At 37.5% G+C, this 23,852-nt stretch overlaps 2 protein-coding genes across 4 annotated transcripts in view; one reads left to right on the top strand and one right to left on the bottom strand.

Annotated features, from left to right (window-relative positions):
• Window positions 1-23,852, top strand: part of LOC110846833 (somatostatin receptor type 5) — a 36,359-nt gene that overhangs the window by 9,300 nt on the left and 3,207 nt on the right. For both annotated transcript variants that reach the window (XM_035849008.1, XM_035849009.1), the window contains 7 exons: window positions 19,676-19,924; window positions 19,985-20,087; window positions 20,183-20,214; window positions 20,294-20,455; window positions 22,179-22,281; window positions 22,356-22,400; window positions 23,661-23,806. In XM_035849008.1, coding sequence (XP_035704901.1) covers window positions 19,710-19,924; window positions 19,985-20,087; window positions 20,183-20,214; window positions 20,294-20,455; window positions 22,179-22,281; window positions 22,356-22,400; window positions 23,661-23,806 — 806 coding nt within the window. In that variant the 5' untranslated portion in view covers window positions 19,676-19,709. The remainder of the gene's footprint in view (window positions 1-19,675; window positions 19,925-19,984; window positions 20,088-20,182; window positions 20,215-20,293; window positions 20,456-22,178; window positions 22,282-22,355; window positions 22,401-23,660; window positions 23,807-23,852) is intronic.
• LOC110846560 lies at window positions 8,537-12,981 on the bottom strand. Of its 2 annotated transcripts, none has more exons than XM_022093356.2 (11): window positions 12,656-12,981; window positions 11,303-12,579; window positions 11,159-11,209; window positions 10,298-10,417; window positions 10,047-10,226; window positions 9,831-9,960; window positions 9,696-9,731; window positions 9,428-9,624; window positions 9,195-9,361; window positions 8,998-9,112; window positions 8,537-8,861 (listed from the first exon to the last, which is right to left on the bottom strand). In XM_022093356.2, the coding sequence occupies exons 1-11, from the start codon at window positions 12,745-12,747 to the stop codon at window positions 8,674-8,676; spliced, it is 2,553 nt and encodes an 850-aa protein (XP_021949048.1). In that variant the 5' UTR covers window positions 12,748-12,981; the 3' UTR covers window positions 8,537-8,673. The 2 variants fall into 2 exon arrangements, with proteins under 2 accessions (XP_021949048.1, XP_035704899.1); XM_035849006.1 differs by having other exon boundaries at window positions 10,047-10,223.

Below are 23,852 nucleotides of genomic sequence, written 5' to 3'. Positions count from 1 at the left end.
CCCATAAGTGCTTTCCCAACACACTTAAGGAACCAAACTGCTGACTTTTAACGTCAACAGAAAATGATGTTATGCTCACTTAGCGGATGTAATACGCTTTCTGTGAACATTGAATTGAATGAAAAGGTAATAACATTTGCTCTGCCTTGCCAGTTCCAAGAGAGGAATATTCTACAATGCAAATTCGATTCAAGATTCCTTCCAGTAAACCAAACGAAATGAAGCAACACTGAAGAAAGTGCTTTTATCCAACCATCATATTAACTGTGTCATAAATTTTTCATAACGGAAAAGCTAAAGGATATTTACTGTTGTTCATCTGGGTAACACGAGATAACTCTCATTAAATTCTTTGCAACTATGCAATGTTACCTTTGCAGGATTGGGTTGCATGTACAGGGTGGTTAAAATGTCACGCCACAATGGAAAATTTTTCAATGGGAAAAGTCCCTAAATCTCCATTAGTTACAAGATTTGGGATTGAGATTTTTAGCCCGAGTCAGGGCTTATGGAACCATCATGTCCGTCCGTCCGTCCGTCCGTCTGTCCGTCTTACGATAACTCTCGTTAAACTCATCCTATCGACTTGAAATTTGCTACACATGTAGTATGGGGCAAATGAGGAGTTAAGTTCGAAGATGGGCGAAATCGGTCAAGTGGTTGACCAGTGGGGGTCATATAGGTGGATGGGGTATTATGCATCAAAATTTCAAAATTGTCATAGAAGGCAGAAATTTGGCACTGAGGTTGCTAATGGTGTCTAATGAAAGAGTATGAATTTAAGTTGGAAAAAATTTTATTTTGAAAGACCCTAGGGGGTGATCCATACTGATTTGTCAAAATCGTCATATCGAGTTGAAATTTGGTAGATAGGTTGCGTATGGGGTTTAAGGAAGAACATTAAATGAAATTGGTCAAATTTTTTATCTGGAGGGACCCGAGGGGGTGACCCATATCGATTTTTGAAAATCATTTAATTGAGCTGAAATTTACCATTGACGTTTCTAATAGCTCCTAATGAAATAATATGAAGTTAAATTAGTAAAATTTTTATGTGGAGCGATCCTAGGGGGTGGCCCATACCGATTTTTATAAATTGTCTTAAAAAGATGAAATTCGGTATGGTGATACTTAATGGTCTCGTATGGAAGTATATCAAGTTAAAAGCGAACAAAGTGGAACCAGAGTAGCCTAGGGGGTGACCCATACCGTTTCTAAAAGTAGCTATTTTAAAAATTGGTAACTGATATTCGAGAAATTGGTCATACTTGAATTGGCGAGATGAGAAGAAATAAAATTAAAGTGAAAGCTATTCATTGCGTTTTCTATACAGTTCAAAAAGGCACGCAAAAAGGCAAATAGGAACAAATAGCAACAAGGCTGACTTTTTGCACACACTGGTCACCCCCATTGGTTTGGAAAACGGGCGTAGACGACTAAAAGTTGGCGTGGTCCTGCAGGGTTAGATTAGCTTAATAAATGTAAAGTAAACTTTAAGATTTTTTTGCCAGGAGGACCCAGTGGGGTTTTTGGAATTGGTTAAAGAAGCTGCAATTTTGCAGCGACGATTGCGAATAATTCGCAATCGACAAAAATTTCCCCATAATGACCGGTACCAACTACTATTAGTAGTTGGTTTGTACCGGTCACTTGACAAACATTTGGAAGAGGACTCGGGCTATATAAACACTGCGCACTGTAGGTTTTATAAATTATTATCAAAACTGATGACAAAATTCTTAAAATATTGCATTTTAGAGACAAAATTTCGGTAACTAATGGAAATTTATGGATTTTTCCCATCGAAAAATTTTCCATTGTGGCGTGACATTTTAACCACCCTGTATTTGTGCAGATACACAGATCACAAAAACTTGGAATATGAATCGCCAAAGGGTCTTTTTATCCATCCAAGAACTTCTTTGTACCAACTTTTGTAACGAGCATAAAGTAATCGGCAGAAGAAACTTACCACCGAGCGACAAACAACGATATCTTTTGAAACTAAATCAAATACAAATTAATTAAGCAATAATTTTATAGTGCAAAAGTTTCAAATAAATATAAAAGTGAACCTGACTTTCACTCTTATAGGAGCTCATCGAAAGCAGGCACCCGGTGAATCAAACTTTTTAATCTCATTCACGTAATTTTGGGAAATATATGTAACAAGTCGTTGATTATTATGCAGAGAAATTCAGCTCTTTGTCGTTTCAATGAATTTCTGAGCCAACAGCCACCTCCCAATTCTATATTACAGTGTCAATTTAGATAATTAATACAATTTATAAAATATTAATGAGACATTTCTCTCAAACACGTCACAACAGTGTAGCTTTCCTTGTGTCAACTCTGAGCAACTTGCACGGTGCAAGTCTCAGTCGTCGCAACTATGCTCATAGTTGATTGTCTTGTCGCAAAATTGGGTGTTTATTAATAAGAAATGTTCGTCCTCGTGTACTCATAAAGGGCATGTGCTACTTTTCAGCGTACTGTTCACTGGTTAACTTAGTTAACTTAAAAACCTACAATATGTATCAAATATTCATATCTGTATTTAAAGGCCCGACCCAGCATGCTAAATTCATTTAGACAACAAATCAGTCTGAGACACTAGAGCTCGACTATTTTCAAATATGATGCATACTGAAATTCATCCCTATGCTAACTGAACCGTGTTCCTACATAAACTCATGACTGCAACTACTGATAAGTACCTAAACCGTCGCGGCTGGACACGGATAAGTGCACAGAATCATGCGAAAACAACAGCTTTGTAGTTCATAACAATTGACATCTTCTATTGAGTTGCCTCAAACTACCCAACCTTCAATTCTAAATTGTCTTTTCACAAAAAAATCCATTAAGATTGAAGAAGAATTTCCCGCTGTGACACATTATAAAGCTTGCAAGCCAAGAAATTGATCACTTCCCAGAACTACTTACTTGAAAATGGAAAGTATGACAAGATTTCTATTAACTTGTTTTGATTTGAAACCATAAACAGCTTAATTTTGGATCGATCAAAGTCATATAATCAAAGCAGACAAGAATGCAATTATATCTCAGAGCAGTTCATAAAGTACAAGTAGCTCGAGAGAAGGTAAAGTTCAATTACTAAGGCCAAGCTACTTTTGTCATCAAGTAAAGTACACACTGAATCAGAAGCTCTATAAACCAAGGCACGCTCAATGATTTCACTTGTTAGATCCTTAGGTACATGACTCATTGTCAATTGATTTTTATACTGCAAACAATATGCAATCATTTCTTCTGCGTGTAATGTATTCTCGTCATTTATTAAAAACCTACAGTGCAGACTCCATATAGCCCGAGTCAGGGACATAGTCCCTGACTCAATAAGTCAGAGCCCGCTTCTAAATTCTTTTCCGAACTGACCGACATAATATCATCATCTTCCGTGTTGTGGATGGTTAAAAGTTTGTTAGATAGTTTCTATTATTTGGTACCAAATTTTTGAATTAGTTACAAATCATGTGCCTTGACCACCATGACCAGTGGCTTCTTTAACATCCTGAAGTTCTAAACTGTATGTATGTGCTATTCAGCCTCCTAATCAAATTTCAGCTCGATATAACGATTTTTAAAAATCAGTATGGGTCACCCCATACTGATTGCACTCTGTTCACTTTTAACTTCATATTCTTTAATTAGCAGTCATTAAGTATCATTGTGCCGGATTTCATCTTTTTAAAGCAATTTCTAAAAATCGGTATGGGTCACCCCATAGGGGCGTTCCAGATAAAAATTTTACCAATATCATATCATATTCTTTCATTAAGACCCATAAGCAACCTCTCCACCAAATTTCAGTTCGATATGATGGTTTTGAAAAATCGGTATGGGTCACCCCATAGGGTCACTCATGATGAAAATTTTTCCAACCTGAAGTTATTTTTTTCTATTAGGAACCATTAGCAACCTCTGTACCAAATTTCAGCTCTCTACAACAATTTTGAAATTTTAGTGCATAAGACCCCACCCACTCCGATGACCCCCACCGGTCAACCACTTGACCGATTTCGCCCATCTTCGAACTCGTTTCCTAACTTTGTCCAATATGCATATGGTAAAAATTTCAAGTCAATCGGTTCAGCCGTTTTGGCTCTATCGTGCCGGACAGACAGACAGACAGACAGACAGACGGACGGACATGACGGTTCCATAAGCCCTGACTCGGGCTAAAAAGCCTATACGTATTTACCATCGTCACACGATTAGTTTGCTATATTTGAACAAAATTGGAACATTGTTCGCTGATTTCCCTTGAGATGCTAATAATTTAGTCATTTGTGAAATCAAATGAACTGTATATGTCCTTATAAACCCACAAAACTTGTAGCGTTTTATAAAAAACTATCAAGCAGGATAAAACGTACAAAACTTGTGCAAGTCTTGATTTTGTTATGTTAAATTCTCCACATTGATGAACATGAATTGAATTTTGTTAGAGCCTTAGAAGCAATCTTTGCATGATCATTTTCATGGCATGTCGAACCTTAGTGCTCAAAGTAAAACCACAATAACCACCCAAAACACATTTCGTGAACCATTCACTTAAGATATGACTTTTGGCACGAGAAGGCAACTTACTTATAATTATCACGCTGCGTGAATACAACATCAACTCGAGTTTATAACGTTATCCTGGGCCAACTAATTAAAATTAATTGAGGCACGTAGCCCAGGAAAGACAACAGGATTGCAAACTTTCTTCTCAAAGCATAAACGCCAAGGTTTTGGTACAATAATGTTTCCTTTTGCCTCGACAAGACGGGTAGACAGGTTGTGAGTTAAGACTATTCAATTTAATCAATATTTTACCTTCATGCCTCCCCATCTTAAGATTGAATATGAAATAAGATAGGTAGGTACTTGCAAGGGTGGAACACTTTCACCTGAAAAATGTACTACACGACAGGCGTTTATTCATTTGTCTTGCAATGCTAGATATATTGATGTATTCATCAAGTTAGAATTCTTTAAATCAACGTTTTCTTATACATTTTCCAAAAAATGGCCCACTTGATTTGGGAAGCAGTCAGTCTCCTGTGAATTACATCATTTCAGTAAAAGTCAGGCCATGAAATATCTGTCTGTTGGTCCTTTCGTTATGAAACCAGTAAATTCCTCAACTTTCCTAAGTTCAAGTATTTGTCAAGTCACTTATCCTTAGTTTGGCATTCCGGTCATTTGCGGGATACATATATATTGATTCTCCTCGGAGAAAGTAGCATTTTTTCTGGGTGTTATAGTGCAATAACGCAGTTGCACAAGTTTACGAGCTAAATAAAAGACGGGGAAGGATCGTTTGTGCAGTCGCTTCTTTTTTTGTTCATCGTTTGGAGAGATACTTGAGATGAAAATGTCTCTCGGGTGCAGAATGTTGAGGACACGATGAGGTCTTACCTCCTTTTTCTCTCTCTCTGCCTTCAATTTTGTAGGAAAGGCAGCGAGGAGCCAGTACATAAGTCCGCACTTTGTAAATATAGGTTCGAATAAGCTTTGTGATAAATGAATCTGTTGTATCGTAAACTATAAAACTACTACTACGAAACTGCATGCATCTTTATTTTAGCTCAGAGTTTTTGCATTATGCATTTTAACAAAGGAGTCTGCTTGGAAAATCGATTTTTCTCTTGCTTGAATATTGAGTCCGGTCATGGCAAGCCAAAAAGTTAGTCAAAAAGTAATTAATGGTTTATCTCAGTCTCGGTCAGTAATGTCACCACTTCTTCTTCGTGGTGGAGTATCTTTTTCTTTCGTCCTTGGGAAAATTCAGTCGCTACCGCCGTTGCCACTAATCAGGTTTATTAAGGTTCGAGAGAGCAAGACGTATACAAATTTTCCAAATGTCATCTTTCCTCTATTACTTGCAACTCATCTCAAGGTTGAACAACTTTCTAAGGAAGAGTTCGAACCATGCCAAAACTGTCACTGGCACTCACCACCGTAAGAAACTGGTAGTTTTCAATTGAAAATGGAGCAGATTTCCCTTCTAAATTCTGACAGATATTTCAAATCTGCCCATGACACTCATTATTTATTAACTCATTTTGGAAACTCATATCTCCCTTGTTCCGAAAATTGTAGTACTGGTTTGGGTAAATACACGTAGCGTGGAAAGGAGGTGAAACGATAAAGGCGTATTTGTCAATATGACAAACAGCGTACACACGGTTTTCACATTTATTATTCACACGTCCATTCTCAGAGTTATGTCAAGTGTATGTACAATGTACGTACATATGTCAATTTATACTTTTGTAAAATTGAAATTGGCCGTAGTCGTACACGAAAAACCCATCAATCTATTTATGTGCATACATTTGTGAGGGCTGGAAGTATACCGAAGCACATAATAATCTTTACGTTAATAATACTAGAATCTAAAATTGCGGTTCCATAAATACCTGCCGACAGACATTATTATAAATTAACGACCCGTTACAAGTCTGTCTAAAATCTAGCTCAAATAAGACAAATATTCTCAAGTGAAACATTGCCCGTCACAAGTTGTCTAGCTCAAAGAAAAAATCATCCTGGAAATACACGGTCTGCAATAATATTGTCACTCTGTAACAGTGAGTAGTAGATTATGAAGTACTAATTAAGATTGATAGAAAGAATAAATTACGACGAGAGGGAAATATCTACAAGTGTCATCGCTGTGAGATAGTTGGCAACTTCAAATCTACCTTTGTTCTGTTAAAATCAGATGTCTTGTACACAGACATAGCTGTGGTTTGGAAATACGACTCGTTTCTAAATATATGTGGCTGTTATACATATGCAAACCAACTACGTTTTTCGTCTTTCTCACGTCTAGCAATTTATATCTACTTACATACTGAGTAGTTATTAACTAATTGCTAAATTCATCTGGTGCAATGGTATTATTTTAGTGCGAACGTTGCTTGCTTCTCATAAGCAATTTTAGCTAAAGTTTCGTCCTCTTCGTACGCAATGTCACATACACCGATGAGTTCCAGATTTGAAATTTTCAGATCTAGTCCCAGAAGATTATTCTCCTCGTCACCTAGATAATCCAAAATCGAGCCAAGTTTAATGTACATGTACGCCATCAAATCTGATCGGATGAACAATACACCCATTCTACAGTAAAAAGTTGAGCCCTGTCAGAACCAGGTTATGAGAAAAGATGAGAAAAGCACAATTTGATGTCACACGCATTGTTCTACGAGAAACGTGAAAAGTGTTTAAAACTTTGGAATAATTGAGTGTTTTCCACAATCCGCAGTTGGTATGAAAATCTCATTTGAATCGAGTTTCATCATTCATTCCGAGTTGCTCAACGATTTAAAATTTGATCAAAATACAAAAGGGACATCATCACTGGTAACTGGTGGCGGTGAAGTGAGGTTGTTTTTCGCTCAAGCAGGTTTATTTCGCGACGACTCGAAACAAAACCTCAACCACCCTTGATGAGACAGTTTTCGTGCACTTTAGTTGGATTTGTCGAGAGCTGAGCACTCTCGCACACTTTCAAGGTTCCACGTTCCACTCTCTTTGAGAGGAGCTGGCTACATAGGCCTGGCAATAATGGAGGGATCGATGGTTGATTCTGCATCAGCGAACTTCTTTCAACTCAGTAATGCTTCCATGCTGTTTCCGGTGACTGAACACCTCTTCACAAACCAATTCTTTTCAAGTGGAACCCAGACCTAAGAGAGTGAGGCATCATACGTGTGTGTTCACCTATCCACCAAGGTTCGCTTCCGACAGGAAGGAGAAAGCATGTGCAACAATAACGTGTGTACGGCTACCACAGGACCACAGATTCTAGGGCATCCATACTTAAGACAATGAGATCCACCAGAAAATTGGACTGCCAATCTCGTCTCCATCATCACTGCTCATCCATGGTCAGATTTCTTGTCCTATTTCTATTGTTCTTCCAATGTTGATTTCAACTTCCCCTCACAGAATGTTTGTGGTTCAGTCAGACAAAAGAGTTGCAATTACATTCGTGAAATATTTTTATGTGCAGGATAACGTGCGAGCAAGTTTGGTGAAAGTTGGATGAGAATTTTGACGAACACTTAAATGAAGCACCAAAAAACTTAATTTAGTTTTTTACATTGCATGTAAATTTAATCACATTTGAAATTATTCTGAACCTTATTTTTTCTGAGTGATGCTGCGAAAATCAGTCAAAGGTTATTATTTTCCGCAAAAAAATCAAAAATCATACACTTGAGTACCGAACCACGGAATTAACTGAATTAAGGAAAATTGAATATTGTGGATTTCTCGTTACTGGGTCGAGTCCTACTGGGAACCAACAAGCATGGCTGATGCGTCCACGAAAGTTAGTTAAGTAGTAAAACTACTTCTCGAGTTTGAGGAGCATCTTTCAGTTTTCTCATACAACTTGGAAATTAAATCAACAAAAGTTTGTCCAAGAAGAAGTGCAACCCACTTGAATTAATTGATTAGGAAGGAAGTTGGGGAGGCATTTATTGAGTAAAGTGTTGGCGTTATACATATGCAATGTGGTTCGAGAATCTTGGCATTGTGATTTATTAACTTCACTCATATGGACAATAAATAGAAATATCTACAATAGAGAACTATAAATATATTTAGCACGGCTGCCTAGAAAGATCAGGGAAAATGGAAACGAATCGCTCATTCCTCATCATCTGCCTCAATGTCGTCACTCGAATCCTCAATTTCCTCATCCTCCCACTCGGAGACATTTGACTCAACCTCGGTTTTCTTGGTGTTAATCAAGTCTTGTGCAGTCACCCTTGGTTTGCGACAGTATCTGGCGTCCTTAGTATTGTACAAAATCCACTTTACACTCTTTCGGAGATCTGTATTGGAATAAATGAACAAATGTGACTGATTGGAGATGAATGGAATAGCATTTAGTGCATAGTCGCATGGTGGAATAGATTTGGAAAGAAAACAAAGAAAACTCCGAAAGAAATATAACTCCGGCTAAAAGACCTGTGTAGACTCCCGGTGTTTTATGTGCTCTGCATCCCACAGTTGTAGAAACAACGCCGATTTGTTCGTACGAGTATCCCTTCTGATACATTTGGAGAATTCCACCAGAATCTCCCTGCATACAAAAAATATGGTCATTCTTTAAAAAATGTTCTAGAGTAGGAGGATGGACTATGTAGTCGTATTCATTGACTTGCCCCGCATTTCATGGTGCCAGGGGGTCCAGGACAGATATTTCTGGACCCTGCTGAGCCGCCTGGAGAGTTGGTACACTTGGCGCTACTTAGCATTGGAACTTCTGTCTGCACCAATTGCAACCCTGAGCTGCCTCTCAACGAGCTCTTTTTGAAAGTGACGAGAATGCCTAATTTCACAGCAACAAAAAATCAAGACTGCGTAGAAATATTTGCCCATAAATACGGAAGCATACCCGTTCCTGTATTTATGTTTCTCTCGCTGCTTTCACTGATGGGAAGACAAATCGGTCTCATGGCAAAATTAGGGGAGATTGCAGGCTTTACTCTTAACAACGCAATGTTCCTCGTGGAGTGTTCATTGACGTGGATAATGGAGAAATTTTTGGGAATCCCGGAACCTATCCCAGCGGTAGCAATTAGGCCTCTCGCTCTGTTTCCGGTAACAGATTACACACTTTATTTACATGTGATCCGATAGCCCCAAGTCAATTTGTAGCTCACCCTTTGACGCAGCTCTTCGAAGTCAGGATGTACTTGCTGCGAATGGCATTATTTATGTATCACAAATCATTTATCGATTATGCTGCTACACACTGTGAATGAACTGCACCATGGCCAGAATACGTATGAACTTACTTATTTATGATACTGCCCGAACACAAATGTTTCTTTTTTGTCCGAACGGCCACCAACCATGGATTCACCATAGCTCGAATAATTGTATTCTCGCCAATGTCATGACCTCGAACGCTTTGCATTCCACATCCTAAATGTAAAAATAAATTATATATAACGGTTATGTAAATAGAGAAGAGCAAATCTTCTCGATATTAATATTTGTATCCAACCTACGGCAATTTAGGGTTTGGTGATATGGAGGGAGGTTAGCCGGTTGTGGTTTCACAGTCGTAGTGGTGATAGTCGGCTTCGGTTTTGATATTTCTGATACTTGGGTCGATGGTGCTTCGCTTACTGGAGTGGGTGGTGACGAGCTTGAAACCGGGGTTGACGTCTCTTCTTCAGATTCGTCTGCTAAAATTAGGTAGTGGTCAAAGAAGACTAATAAGTATGCTGTTGATTGTTTTCGTTTTGGGATTTTGTACCTGTTGAGCTGGGAATGGGAGTAGTAGTCGGTTCTGAAATCGGGGTCTGTTCCTCATGCTCACCCGGTGTTTCTTCGGTTTCATCAGGGTCAGGGATAGTTGCTGCAGGGGTAGGGCTTTCTGTGACCACAAAGAATCAAAATAATAGAACACGCTTTATATCGAGGTGTTTATTTGCTTGTTTTCTAGCTCGGGTCAAGGTTTATGGAATTATCTTTTTTGTATGTATATCGGGTTGTCTCCCAAAAAATAAAAAGGTGATATGGAATATATATGAGTAAAATGTGTCTGCTCCGAATTTTAAAAATTGGTCCTGAATAATCTTTGACATGGCAGTCTTTAATGGCTCCAGTGAAATCTGTGATGCAAAATTGAGAAAAAATTCAATTGAGAAACACCAGGGGTTAACACCTACACGCGTTTTTATACTTTGTTCGACAGAACTGACATTTATGTAATAAACATGATGCGTTTGTACAAGTCGCTTTATGTTATTAAATAGGAAATAAAAATACTTAATGCTTAAATTAGAATAAAATACTTATGAGGGTGACACCCTCACATATCGATTCAGTCAGGCCTAATAATATAAAAATATGTAGGTTAAAATCAGCACCTTGACTCGGGCTCTGTACGTACACTATGTGGGTACATATTATGGGTATGCATAAATCTGAATATGCTGGATGTTATTTTGTTTTATTTAACAAATCAACTATTCAATAACTTGAAAATCAAGATAAATTCTAATAAATAATGCAATATTTCATATCTATGTATGCATATTCTCAAGTTAGCCATTTCATTTTCATCACAGCTTTCTCTATAATGGACGACTTCCGTTTCTAAATGGCCCATTACCTGTCACACTGCCCTCCGAGGGAATTTCAGTCGTGGTGATATCTGCTGGAACTGAAATAATGATACGCAGGAATATCATCATCATGTATGAAATATTGGACACAACGTGAGAACAGGATTTTCATGTCGAATAAAAGTGTGTACCAGGGCTGGAGGTGGTTGAAATATTCACGTCTTGTGAATCCTGTCTCCCCAACAGCTCGCTTCTCCCTTTCGCCATGTTTCGCCTATTCTCAGCAGCACTAAAGATCTCTTTGTGCTTTTCTCCCACGCTTTCACCACTTCGACTACCGCCTCCGGAACGAGAAGGCATTCCATTTCTCGATGTCAGCTTATTTGGAGCAGAGCTCAAATCATAATCTTCAATCGTACCCCACCGACCTGCTTTAGAAATGGGCCCAAGATATGACGAATCTCCTCTGACCCCCATAGTTTTGGACAGCTTTGAATTCCCTCTTCCTTGTTTAGCACGCGAAGAGGAGGAAGCATGGCCGCCTGCTAGGCCTTGGTCATCGGGCAGACTTCGCCTACCAATTCCGTAGGGATGATGGATTGGCGGAATCCGCACGCCATGTCGCATTGCTTGCATGATTGGATGAAGTCCATTCCTGTTGAAGTTGTCATAATACTCGTCCGAGTCCTCGTAGGACGAATCGTCATCGTAGTAGTCGTCTATGTATCGATTATTATAGCGACTGAGGAGCGGTTGCTGCTGGAGCATAGCTGCTGCTGCCAATTCTTGTTGTCTGAGAGCGAACATTTGTTGCTCACCAGGTGAAAGTAATAACTGTCGTTTGCTTAATGTATTGATTCGATTACTGGATGACACATCGTGGCCATAAGGAATGTTCAGCTGGCGAAATTTGGATGACGATGCATCCCGTTTCGCTCTCATGGAATTGTCGGTCAAATTTTTCTCTAACCGATCAATAGCTTCCAACTCCTCCTGAAGGTTAACTTGTGCTGGGTCTGAGTTGAGGTCATCTTCATTGATTTCGGCCCCGACAGCATGTTGGATATCTGTTATTTGGATTTGACGAAAGTCGTTGGCAGGTTCGCTTCTGATTTTTCTTGGCTTCGGTCTGGGCAGGACAGATTGCGTGGAATTAGAGTTGAAAGAATTGTTGCGTTGCTCTAAAGTGGAGAGACTTGTTTCATTAGCTGTTGCCACGACTGGAGGTTGATACACTTGAACTTCTGCTCTGTCCAATGGATGATTAGGAGGAGGGTCGGTGGAGACCTTTTTGTGTGGTTGGTGGTGTGAACTGTCTTTAAATCGAGTCAGTTGCTGATAAATAATTGGAGGGGACGTTGCAATTCCCTTGACCTCCTTCGTACTCTTTGTCACTTGAGGTCCGAACAACCACTCAAAAAAACCAGAAAGTTGCTTCGGGTCTCTGACTTGTACCGCTCTGTGTGTACTTTATACATTCGATAAATTGTGTGCATAACAAACAATTATGTTTGGATTGTAAACTATTGAAATCTTGCTCTTACCTTGATTCTGGTTGATCTGCAAAGACTGAGTTACATGATAAATAAATCACAAACAAGAAACATAAAACTTTTGATACTTTTTCTGCAATCATTTTCTGTATTTCATTGACAAAATAGTATTATTATTCTATTTAATTAATTATGAAAAATACGTATTTTACGAGGATTTTGTGCTTCAAGTTTGTTTGAAATTTTTACTACTGTGCAAAAATGTATACGAAAGTTTAATCGAGCAGTATACAATTTGAGAACAGCGAAACAAAGTTTTCAGACAACGGTAAAATACGGTTAAATCTGTGCCCTGTCGTCAGTGACTTACTGTAAAATTCTCAAATAGTAATTTTCTGCCATAATGCCTGTAGAAAATTTCCTTGTCGGCTTTATAAGGTCATAACGATGCAAAGTCTTTGAATAATTTTCACATTACTAATTAGTGCAAAGCCGGGTTTTCTAATTTCTAGGTCGTGCAGTTCATTCCGAGTTGCACAAAAGCGTCCATTTAAAACATTTATGCGAAACGCGTGAAATGCAAGCAAATATTTGTGAATGTCAAAAGACGCTTCTCTAAAAGTTGACAAGTTGAAGCGTGAATTTCTTAAAATATCCTTGATTACGTTATCAATTTCAATTCACAATTACTACAAAAGTCGTAAAATCGATAACCAGCGCATATTTTTTAAACATTAAGTAATAGGGCGTATGCATTGCTCATCACAATTCCAGGCACATTTGCATGGGCTCTAACATACATATGCATTCTCTCTTGGCAATTAAATTAACAGGACTTTTACTTGGAATGAGTCATCCTCGTTCAAATGAACTAGTGTTGGGAATAAATTAAGGAATTAATTAAATTAAGTGTACATCATCATCCAGTTTCCTGCAGTAGAGTTGAGGAAACTAAACCTATACTCTACTAAGAATTCTTTTATATCTGAGCTTTATAATTTAGACATCGTATTTTCTACCAGCTCAGGATCAGCTTTGTTATTGCAAAATTATACCGTAAACCGTGCTAATAATCTGTCACATATTGGGTACCTGTAGAACTGGCAACAAAATACAAATAGCAAATTGAACATCATGCCAATTCTTTGAAAATGTATCATTTTCAAGCCGCTAACTTCTAACCAAGAATTGTACTGGCCACTAGAACTTCAGGCTGTTGTCATATATATCCCTTTGTATAACCAAATAATCAGTCATGTAGTCGTCTCTTTGCTTCCTGCAAGATAATGGTGGCTGGTTTGTGATCATCACTTTCACCAACTGGACTGTACATAATGGAGTTTAGTGTTGCTGGTTAATTGAATTTTCTGATAGTCTGGTTGAGCAAGTGGATCAGTGAATGTGATCCACTGCACATTTGTCGTAGCGTCGCCAATAATACACTCTCCAATCTTCTCCCAATCATCTTCACATAAAGAATCTAATTATATTCTAGTAACAAGATCACCAATCCGAAATCTCCTTTCCTATCTCATTAAAAGTAATGCATCTTCTTGGGAAAGCCTCATTTCTTTTCATGCTCACCTTCGTTTCGGGAAAAAAAATTATTGCTACATTTTCCATAATGATCTAAAGAAGAAGATTCTGTTACGTTTGAAAATAAAGCAAAAATTAGTACCCAAACTGAATTAAAATGATACATACATCTGAAGGATAAAGCTAAATTGGATTAATTTTGAGAGGATACAATGAATATTGTCAATCATGCAAAAAAGAAAGCAACATAAAAAAGTTTGTATTGCTAATTTGACAATATTGCTGTTAAGCCCCCCATTTATTTTATACTTATTATACAGAAAAGCCCCCCAATTCTAGGTGGGGGACTAAACTGAAGCATCTGGAACGGAAATGAAACTTATTTGATTTCTGCCCAGAAATCATGCTCACTGATATTGATGGCATTACTTCATACCCCACTAAACCAGGCACACAACATTAGACCATCGAGTTCTCTACAAGATTTAAACTGCTTTTTGATCGTTCACTGAAACTTGGCAAATGTCCACGGCAGAAGTAGGTTTATAATGGGAATGCAGTAACCTAACAAAGTAGGAGAATCTATGGTCAGTCCAGTCATTCATAAACAGTGATTCTCCAGCGTTAAGCAAGTTTGATATTCGACGAAAGTCCAAACCATCTCGTTTTCCAACAATCTTACAAAATTTTCTTATTGCGTACGTTAGAAGTAATTTTATTTACAGATTTACTAATGTTACGAACAGTTACATAGACACACCGAGTTATGCAAGTTAAGAAGGTTGTGCACACAAAAAAGAGACATATATTTTTTTATTAAAATACTTTCATACATTACATAGGTTTAATATACGAGTACATAACATGTAATAACACATTGCATGTGGCGCTGTCGTGATATTTCAATGAAATTGACAGCATTCATTTTGTAACTGAACTGCTGCAAAAAGTCTAATCAGTTGGTTTCATAAGAAATCTCCACGTAATTCTGAAATGAGAGCGGATTCTTGCTTTCACAATTGTTTGATTGGTCTGCTTTTATTCAACTTTTGGGGAATGAAGTACTTGATTAGAAAGATGTCCTTGAGATAGGTTTATGTGTGCCCAAAATACGCCAACGCTCCGAATCTAGATAGTTGCAAAATAAGTATTAAGTCGAATTTCCTCGCAAATGCTGGTGATCTGTACGCTAAAAACATGGACCACGCTGGTTATTATTAAATTAATTAACTTCTTGCCAGTGAAAGCAACGACTTTGTCTTTGTATTTATGTACCTGAGCACATTGAGAAACTTCCCCAAATATTTAATTCAGTAATACATAGTAAATGAATAGTGTAAATGAAAGGACACTAAATCCGTTGGGTGGTGGCGTGGCTTTGATGGTTATGTAATTTATTCATACAATTATTAAGTCGTTTCCCTCCCTGCTTCCCAACCGAAGGTTACCCTTCAACCAAACCATCATTCCCCAAAAAGTTTTAGGAAATCGACATATTAAATTACACAATTGCCCATGTTTCACACACGTACGCAAAAATATCATTTCATTCGCCTTAGAATTTATAGAACATGTCGGAGTCCTTTATACTCTGGATGACACGAAATTAGCTGGAATTCACGATTTTTACTGGAGTACACAGAGTACGGCCTGTCATCCATGTAGAATTTCTCTTACAACCATCCGTAGAAAAGTTATTTGCAGTGTCTTTTGTCAAATTAAATCTTGCGAAGCAGCAAGCAAACGAAACTGAAACGAAAGTTAATTCATCAAAAATGTAATATAAACATCCGTTTGACAAAAACAATGTTGGCTTGAAAATTGTAGTCGTCCTCAGTTTGTTTGGTAATTCAGTGTGTTTGCATGCGTCCACTATACTAATCTTCCCGACTGAAGTCTATTTCCTAACATGATTTACTTATTTTGTATTATTTCCTGACCAATGTTAAGTGCATGAACTTTTATCTCTAATTAACTAACTTATTACATCTCTTAAGACTTAACTACGATAATTCCTTCTCATTTCCTTTAATCTAAAACATTCTACGTACGTATGCAAAATCCTACATATTTCTTCAGTCTCAACATTACTAATGTCATGGTCCATGCTGCTGCAAGTCATTGTTAAGTAAGGCTAAAGCCAATGTAAAATGGAGTCTGTCTAACAAGTCCACTCACTTATTTCTAAATATACCTTGATGCTACACCAATCCCCACCCAAAGTTCATACATCCAGAATCAAAAAGGGTCACCCACTTAATTCTACACCCATCTAAACCAGAACAGGGTCCCTTTAGTTTAACGAAAACAAACTTGGGTTGTCTTTAAAGTTAGGCAACTTTGCAAAAATACTAGAGACATATTTAAAAGAGCTGTGGCGAGAAATGACCTTGAATTAAAAAGTTACTCCGAGTTGTTACGACCTCACATTGAATTTGTGGTGCGCACTTCACGGAGAAAGTTTCCATGCATTGCAAATACAATTATTATTTGTCCAAGTTATCTTTTGTAAAAGTTGGGCAAGTGCAAACTCAGGTATAGCACAATATGTCTTAAATTAGAAAGTGTTGCAACGTTGTCTCAGTAGATGTGCGATAAAGTTTCAGAGAAAGTGTGCCCCGCAAAATTCCCTGCATCCATCTATACGCCTTGTCAAACCATGTCTCAATTTTGAATTAATTCACAGATTTCATCATTACAAGCCCAAAGTTTGTGTGTGTAGTAATAATATTTATATCAAAAGTTCCAAAAAAGTTGAAGGCTCAAGTCTCAAGGGAGATGGGAGCGGAATATGTTGGTCTAGATTCTGGTCACATTTCACCTTTAGATAATAATTATGAGGGTAATGATGATTCCTTCGTGTTCCTTCATTTCATCATCACTTTTCCCCCATCAACTTTCTCGTCCAGCAGATGTGATTTTGCACACGGAGGTGTTACGCTGGCCTTGGTAGTTGAAGGGATGACAGACGGAAAGAAAACTCATCAACAAAAAGTTACGTGCTGCTTTCTCTCCTTGCTCCCCTTTGGAAATGTTGCCAGTCTCAATCTCAGACAAGTAAATTGGTTTCTGTACTTTGATACGGGCATATGTGCGGAAAAGTATGTTAATTTCTGCATTAATACAAGTAAGGCGCGGGGAATATAAATACATGTCGAACAGGTTTGACAACACTGCTGCTGATATTTTTAAAATTAAATTGTACATTCATAAAAATTGTGCCGTGATGAAGTCGGTGACAAAAGCAGATTTCCACGAGGCTCATTATTATGGATGACTGTATGACACTCAACTTATGCAAGTGAAAGCTTGCTGAAAATATGGACTCAGTTGGCAAAATATGAACATAGTACATTATAATAGAATTTTAGCCTGCGTTAGACAGATGTAGATGGATTCAGACATTTATTGTGGTTTAGCTGTACTTTTTCAGAAGGAAAATCAAGTTCGTGCAAAAACATCACGATGTCACGAATTACAGCAAGTAAAATTAGAAAATGACCCAAAGTTTTAGCACAAAAGAGGCATTACATTTAACGGGTCATGGCTAACCACATCGGGTCGAGCTGCAATTGTCATTATGTTCAGTGGAAAGCCACACTATGAGTGTGCTACATAAACCACGTGTACAATTCAAGGCAACGAACGCTACAGTTGGTGTCACTTTTCACGGTTATCCGATAATTTTTTTCTGGCAAGAACGCTTCAGGCCAAAAGGTTTCGAATGCAACAAAGAGCAAGCAGTTAATTTGTTCAAGCTAATAGAAAGTACAGCTAACAAGAAGGGTCGCTGCTTTCAGAATTTGAGGAGGATTTCAAATTTATGTTTTCTTTCTAGTCGAAACCTACTGGACAAAGGCATTCTACACGAAATCGTTTCTGCAGAATTTTATTTTTTGTTGCACCGTGTGAAACCAATAAAATCTATTTTCTTAATTACGTACTGGCTAAACTAAAAGTGCTGTTGTGCATATGCATCCATATTTAGCTCTTTGTTAGCTATTTGTAATATACAACTCTATGATTTAGCTGGAGATTGTATTTTTGATTTGATTTAATTTCTGATAATATAGGTCTTATTTAGACTGTTGGCGACCATTTTCCTTAGCGAAACTACTATTCGTGTCCTAAAATCTATTCTAAATGTCTAGCAAACAACCTTCTTGGAAAATTGGGCGAAAGTCAACAGAAGGCAAACAAATGACAATCTAATTGGGATGCCGGAGTCGCCTGAAATTGAATTTTACTCCCTCACGAACTTGAGCTCACTTGTTTTTTTGTCTTCCTTAATAAAATTGGAGATCATTCTCTTTGATTTTCAAATTCCGTTTATCATACAAATATCAGGTGCTTTTTTGTCTTTAGTGAGGAATGTCACATAGAAAAGTTTTAATCAAGGGAGATATTCAATCATGATTTATGTACGCATATAGAACACAGCGTGGAGACTCTGAAAGAAAACCTGTGTCAAGTCAAGAGTATCTCCAGAGATTTACAGAAACAGGAAAAGGAAAGAAAGTTGTTGAGGTGTACACTACTCGCTATCGCTTTGATTTACATACATTAGAAAATACAAAAGCAGGACAATTCAACACCTTGAAACAATGAAAGAAGGAGGAAAAATTCATTAACAAACAAAAGATCTCAACAGTAACTTTCTGTCTTCAAAATTTACTATACATATGTATACATACACATGTATAGTAAATTTTGATATATATACTGTGTATGCTATTTAATTCAGTAAAATTAAGCATGACAGTATGAGACTAGCTCAATTTCATTCAAAATTTGCAGAATTAAAAACCAAAATTTGCATGTATGAATTTTGAAAATGAACTAAAACATCATATTAACAAATTTGTCCCACAGTGTACGTGACTGGACGATCTAGAGAAGAGAAAGTAATCAAGGCAATTAAAGCGGAATGAGGACCGGCTTTTAGATATTCATGCTCTTGAACTCATTCAGACATTCATATGTACGTCATCCTATTTATCAGTACATATTTTTTTGAAAATGAAATTTTATTGGAGGTAATCTCTTTTGACATGTTCGTACATATGTAAGCCTGTCGCTTGTTGAGTTAAAAAATACTACGAAAATGAAGTGTGGGCGGTTGACAAAATTTTGCACAAATTGAGTTTTCTCCTTTTGCCTTTTACCACTAAGTTTTGTAAAACACTCAGCAAGGTGATTTCCATTAACGAGACAAAAATTCGGCTGCGTGCGTAGGTGTGGGTGAGACTGGTGAGCAACAGATGAACAATTGTGACTCTTTTATATTAGAACATGGAGTTGATTACTTAATTACTGGCGAACGTGGGATTTTGTAATGAGCAATGTATGTATTTTGGTGAGCAGATAGTTAATTTTGCTAAGCACAGGGAAGTTAAAAGTCAATTAGCCGACGAAAGCATAAACATTTCGTCTGTACAAAACACAGCTTTTATGAAATGACTGAAGAAGCTGGATAAAGTTTTCCTCTGTACAAAATCAATGTTTTTCTCAACAAAGTGATTCAATGTTTTGCAGAAAATTGTTTCCTGTTGATCAACCCACTTCCAAGATGAATACGTCGGAATTATATCCCGACCACCTGTACTTCGAAAGCCCCGAAGCTCATGCAAACTGCAGCCGTTTGCTGATATCGATGGGTCACAATGACACCTCCCTGAGTGAAATAGAGAACCCGTGTCTGTATCTCTGGAACACGAGAATGTTGGACACCATGGGAGTCGGGGGTGTAGATGGTGCCGAGTTCCACATGTTCACAACTTGGTGGTACTGACATTTTACCAATTACTATCACAAACAATAAGATATTAATATCAGATTTATTAGGCCCCAACTCCTTGTCCAATGTCTGTACGGAATCGTATGTCTAATTGGATTGGCTGGAAATACTCTCGTCATCTACGTTGTGGTTCGGTTTTCCAAAATGCAGGTTGGTAATACTGTATTTAGCAATACACATAGTGTAAAGTGGTGACCAAAAGTAGAGAAAAAATCCCACAAGTTGTGTTCCTTTTTTGATTTCAGACCGTAACAAATCTCTACATTGTTAACCTCGCGTAAGTCTAATTTTAAGTTTTACATCCTCATCTTAATGTCTAGCGTATAAAAATTATATGTTGATTATTAATATTAAAGAATTGCTGACGAATGTTTCTTGGTGGGAATTCCATTTCTGATGACCACGGCTACACTTGGCTATTGGCCATTTGGAAATATAGTTTGCAAGGCTTACTTTACCAGCACGAGTATCAACCAAATAACAAGCTCCATGTTTCTTCTTATCATGTCTGCTGATCGGTGAGTTTTGCTTTATAATTGTAAAGTTAGGTTAGTTTTTAAACAAATGTGCTCAAAATTTTCCTAATTTTTAATTCACATTCTGCAAAGCACACAAAAATACGGAATTATTTAATTAGTAGGCGCGAGCACATATAAAAAAATTCTTCCTAGCTACTTACTTAGGATTAGTGAGCAACACTTGTGATTTTAAGATCTATTCGACGAAACAGGAGTTCAATCGTGTAACAATTATGTTAAATTATTTAATATTAAAAAGAGTGAGACAAGAAATGTCCGTCGCTGATATTATCTAGCTAAACGTCAAATTAGTACGAGTATGAAACATGAGCCAATATAGTTGTCCTAGAACGAACAACCAATATGACCTAAACTTCCGGGAATCTTACTCATACGTCGCATGAAAGAAGAAAGTAAAGAAAACGTTTAACGATATTAGGCACGCACATGCAAATACGTAGCTATGCAATTACGAAGAAAAGTTGGAGCTGTGTGAGCCAAAACCAACGAGCTAGATACATAATTTTCTTTTTGATGTTGAATTTCATTACTTTGTTCTTTACTTTCCACATTCATAAAGATGTCTATCAAACAAACAATCTCAAACCCAATATTAAAATGAAAAGATGAAAACCCACGCTACGCAGGAGTACGTAGTGCAAAGTTTTCATGGCTCATTTTAAAATATTTACGTATAAAGGCCTTCCATACGTACGCGTATACATATAAATCTTCATACTGCAACAGTAGTGAAAGTAAACTTTTGATTTTAACCTGGTAGCTGCAAGAGTTGTACGTTAGCAGCAAAGTTATGCATTATGTTAACCTAGCTGGATGTCCAGCAGGAGGAGTTTGTTTGGGGATGAATATTTACAGTGTCTGGAATTCATGGACTTGTGAGAATAAAGTAAGAAATAAGCAAGGGGAATTAGAGAAAGTGGGACTTATGGCTCCCTTTTGGCCTTTTGTAATGGTAATAATGTTCTCGCAAATGGGGAATTTTAGTCCTATCTGTCTAAACAACAAGCCCATTTACAGTGCATTCCTTCATTGTTATTTTTATTTGCACTTTTATCCATCTGATCTCAGTCTAGTATTTTCGTAGGCTTGCTTTTCCAAGCCTTTTCGGTTTAACCAAACCGTCGCGTTTCCATTCTCTTTTATTTCTTGTTCTTACTTCCTTGCACTTAGGATTAGCACGAGGTCAGTTTTATGGGCTACTTTATTATAAGCTTACGAAACCAAAGTGAAATAGACAAGAGAAACCTGTTACTTTCCATTTTCACAAATGTACATATCCACCTTGCGCATATTTTGGCTCTTGGCCAGTCCCAACAAATGCAGTGGTGAGGAGCAAGATACTTTATTTCTCAGACAGCTCAATTACTTTGATATTGTCTATCGTAGCGTTTTGGGTGTAGGGATGCCGGCAGGTCATGAATGAATGAGGATAAACTATAGGTGATTAGTTGGAGAGATCATGTGACGTGATGTAAGTGTGTGATATTTAGGCACACATGTTATTCAGTCGGTGTGGACTTCCTCTGCGAGAAATTCTTGTCGAAATGACCGAATACAGTGACTGGATTTTGTTCTCACCAGTATTAATATGCATAAATAAGTTTCCAGATTAAACTAATTCTGTTGGTGTTGAGTAATTTATTGAAAAAGAGCTTTTGTTTGTATTTATTTATTTAAGCTGTCTGTTTAATTGCATTCATAGATATTTGGCAGTGTGTCATCCTATCAGCGCACCCAAATGGAGAACCCCTCTCATTGCGAAGACCGTGGCCCTGACCGCTTGGACTCTCTCCGCGCTTTTGATGGTGACAGCAGTAGTCATTCATTCAATTCCCATTTGCGTTTGAGCCACAATTGTGTTTGTTTTTTCAATACGTAGGTGCCAATCTTTATGTACGCCAACACTCTGGAAATCGATAACAAGGTCAGAACCAACCAGAAAAACTACTTATATTAAAACAATAAAATTATATAAAGGACACCACAAGTTACATGTGGACAAAGGCAATATTTCTGCTTTCTTCGTTCGACAAAGGTGACAATTTCATGGAGAGAACTTGTCAACTTCAATTTCTTGAAACGGCTTCTACCCACACGGGTTCTTTGCTTTGCACTTCAAATGTCTCAAAACATCAAACACACAACTGTATTAAATATATTATGTCCACTCCACACGTCACTAGCGAATAATTCATTATTTATGGAACAATAAATTTATACCAGAACTCAGTCCAACGTTTACAACGACATGCTTCGTTTTGCGTAAAATCGTTCCAATGTTTTAGGAAATCTTATAATCCGCTCGAAAGTGGATTAAGTTGAGTGAGTTGGGAGAGAGGGATGAAGCAACATAAGTGCATAAAAAGTCTGGAGAAATCCTGAACTGAATGAGAAAGTTGGCAAGCGGAAACATAAGTTGAATGCGGAGATCCATCCGGTGGTTGAAGGTCTTTCGCCCGCTTATCTTTGTAAACAGAACGGGCAGATTATTTAGCACAAATGTAGCTCTCATTGGACGTTGGCGTATCATTGAGACTGGCAAACGAGTAAATTGGTCACGTATTTATTACATGCTCACGAAGCGTAATATTTTTTTAGTGCTTTCACACTCCCATTACCCGTAAGTGGCTTCACGTGAACTGATTTAGTTCCCAGTCATTTGAATCATAATAAGTTGTTTTTGTACTTTTGCGGTTTAGACCCTTCATTAAAATTCTAGGCAAGGCTATGATGTCGCGTATGAAGTGCTGCTGATTAAATCAGAGTCAACAATTGCTCTTGAAATTAAATGAACTAAATGTGTTGATGTTGTCCAAATAGTCCTTATTGTGCTTGTGTTTTCCACACTGGTTAAATGCAGAACAGCTTAATTTTTCCATGTTGGGGAAAGTAGAATGAAGTCTTCTAGACGATTTTCAAGAGTCAGGTTTTCATGCTAAATATTTTTAGAATTTATGTATCGAGCTAAGCATATATTTTAATTTTACTAATGGAGTGCATCATTGAGCATAGAAATTTTCTAAAAATACCATCCTTGAAACCTGCAGTCGTTTTAAGACTATACAATAAACTTTCATGTCGGATCATACTTGTACTTATTCCGTGGTTTATCTATGCTAAGGTTCTGTTTGTTAACTAATTTAAAATAATTACTAATAATTTGATTACAATTTCCAATTCCAAGGTGAACTGTAACATTTTCTGGCCAGAATCAGGGTCCCTGAACATGAGTGGAGAAATGATCTTCATAATCTACTCATTTGTGCTCGGATTCGCAATTCCTTTGTTTCTCATATTAGTATTCTATATTCTCGTGATTCGTCGACTCCGGCAAGGCTCTTTAAATTCCGCTCAAAATTTTAGCTTATTGTGGAGC

This window comes from Folsomia candida, unplaced genomic scaffold (genome assembly GCF_002217175.1).
Source record: "Folsomia candida strain VU population unplaced genomic scaffold, ASM221717v1 Fcan01_Sc003, whole genome shotgun sequence".
Classification (NCBI taxonomy): Eukaryota; Metazoa; Arthropoda; class Collembola; order Entomobryomorpha; family Isotomidae; genus Folsomia; species Folsomia candida.
The sequence above is the reverse complement of the archived record's forward strand: the minus strand, read 5'-3'. Positions and strand labels throughout refer to the sequence as shown.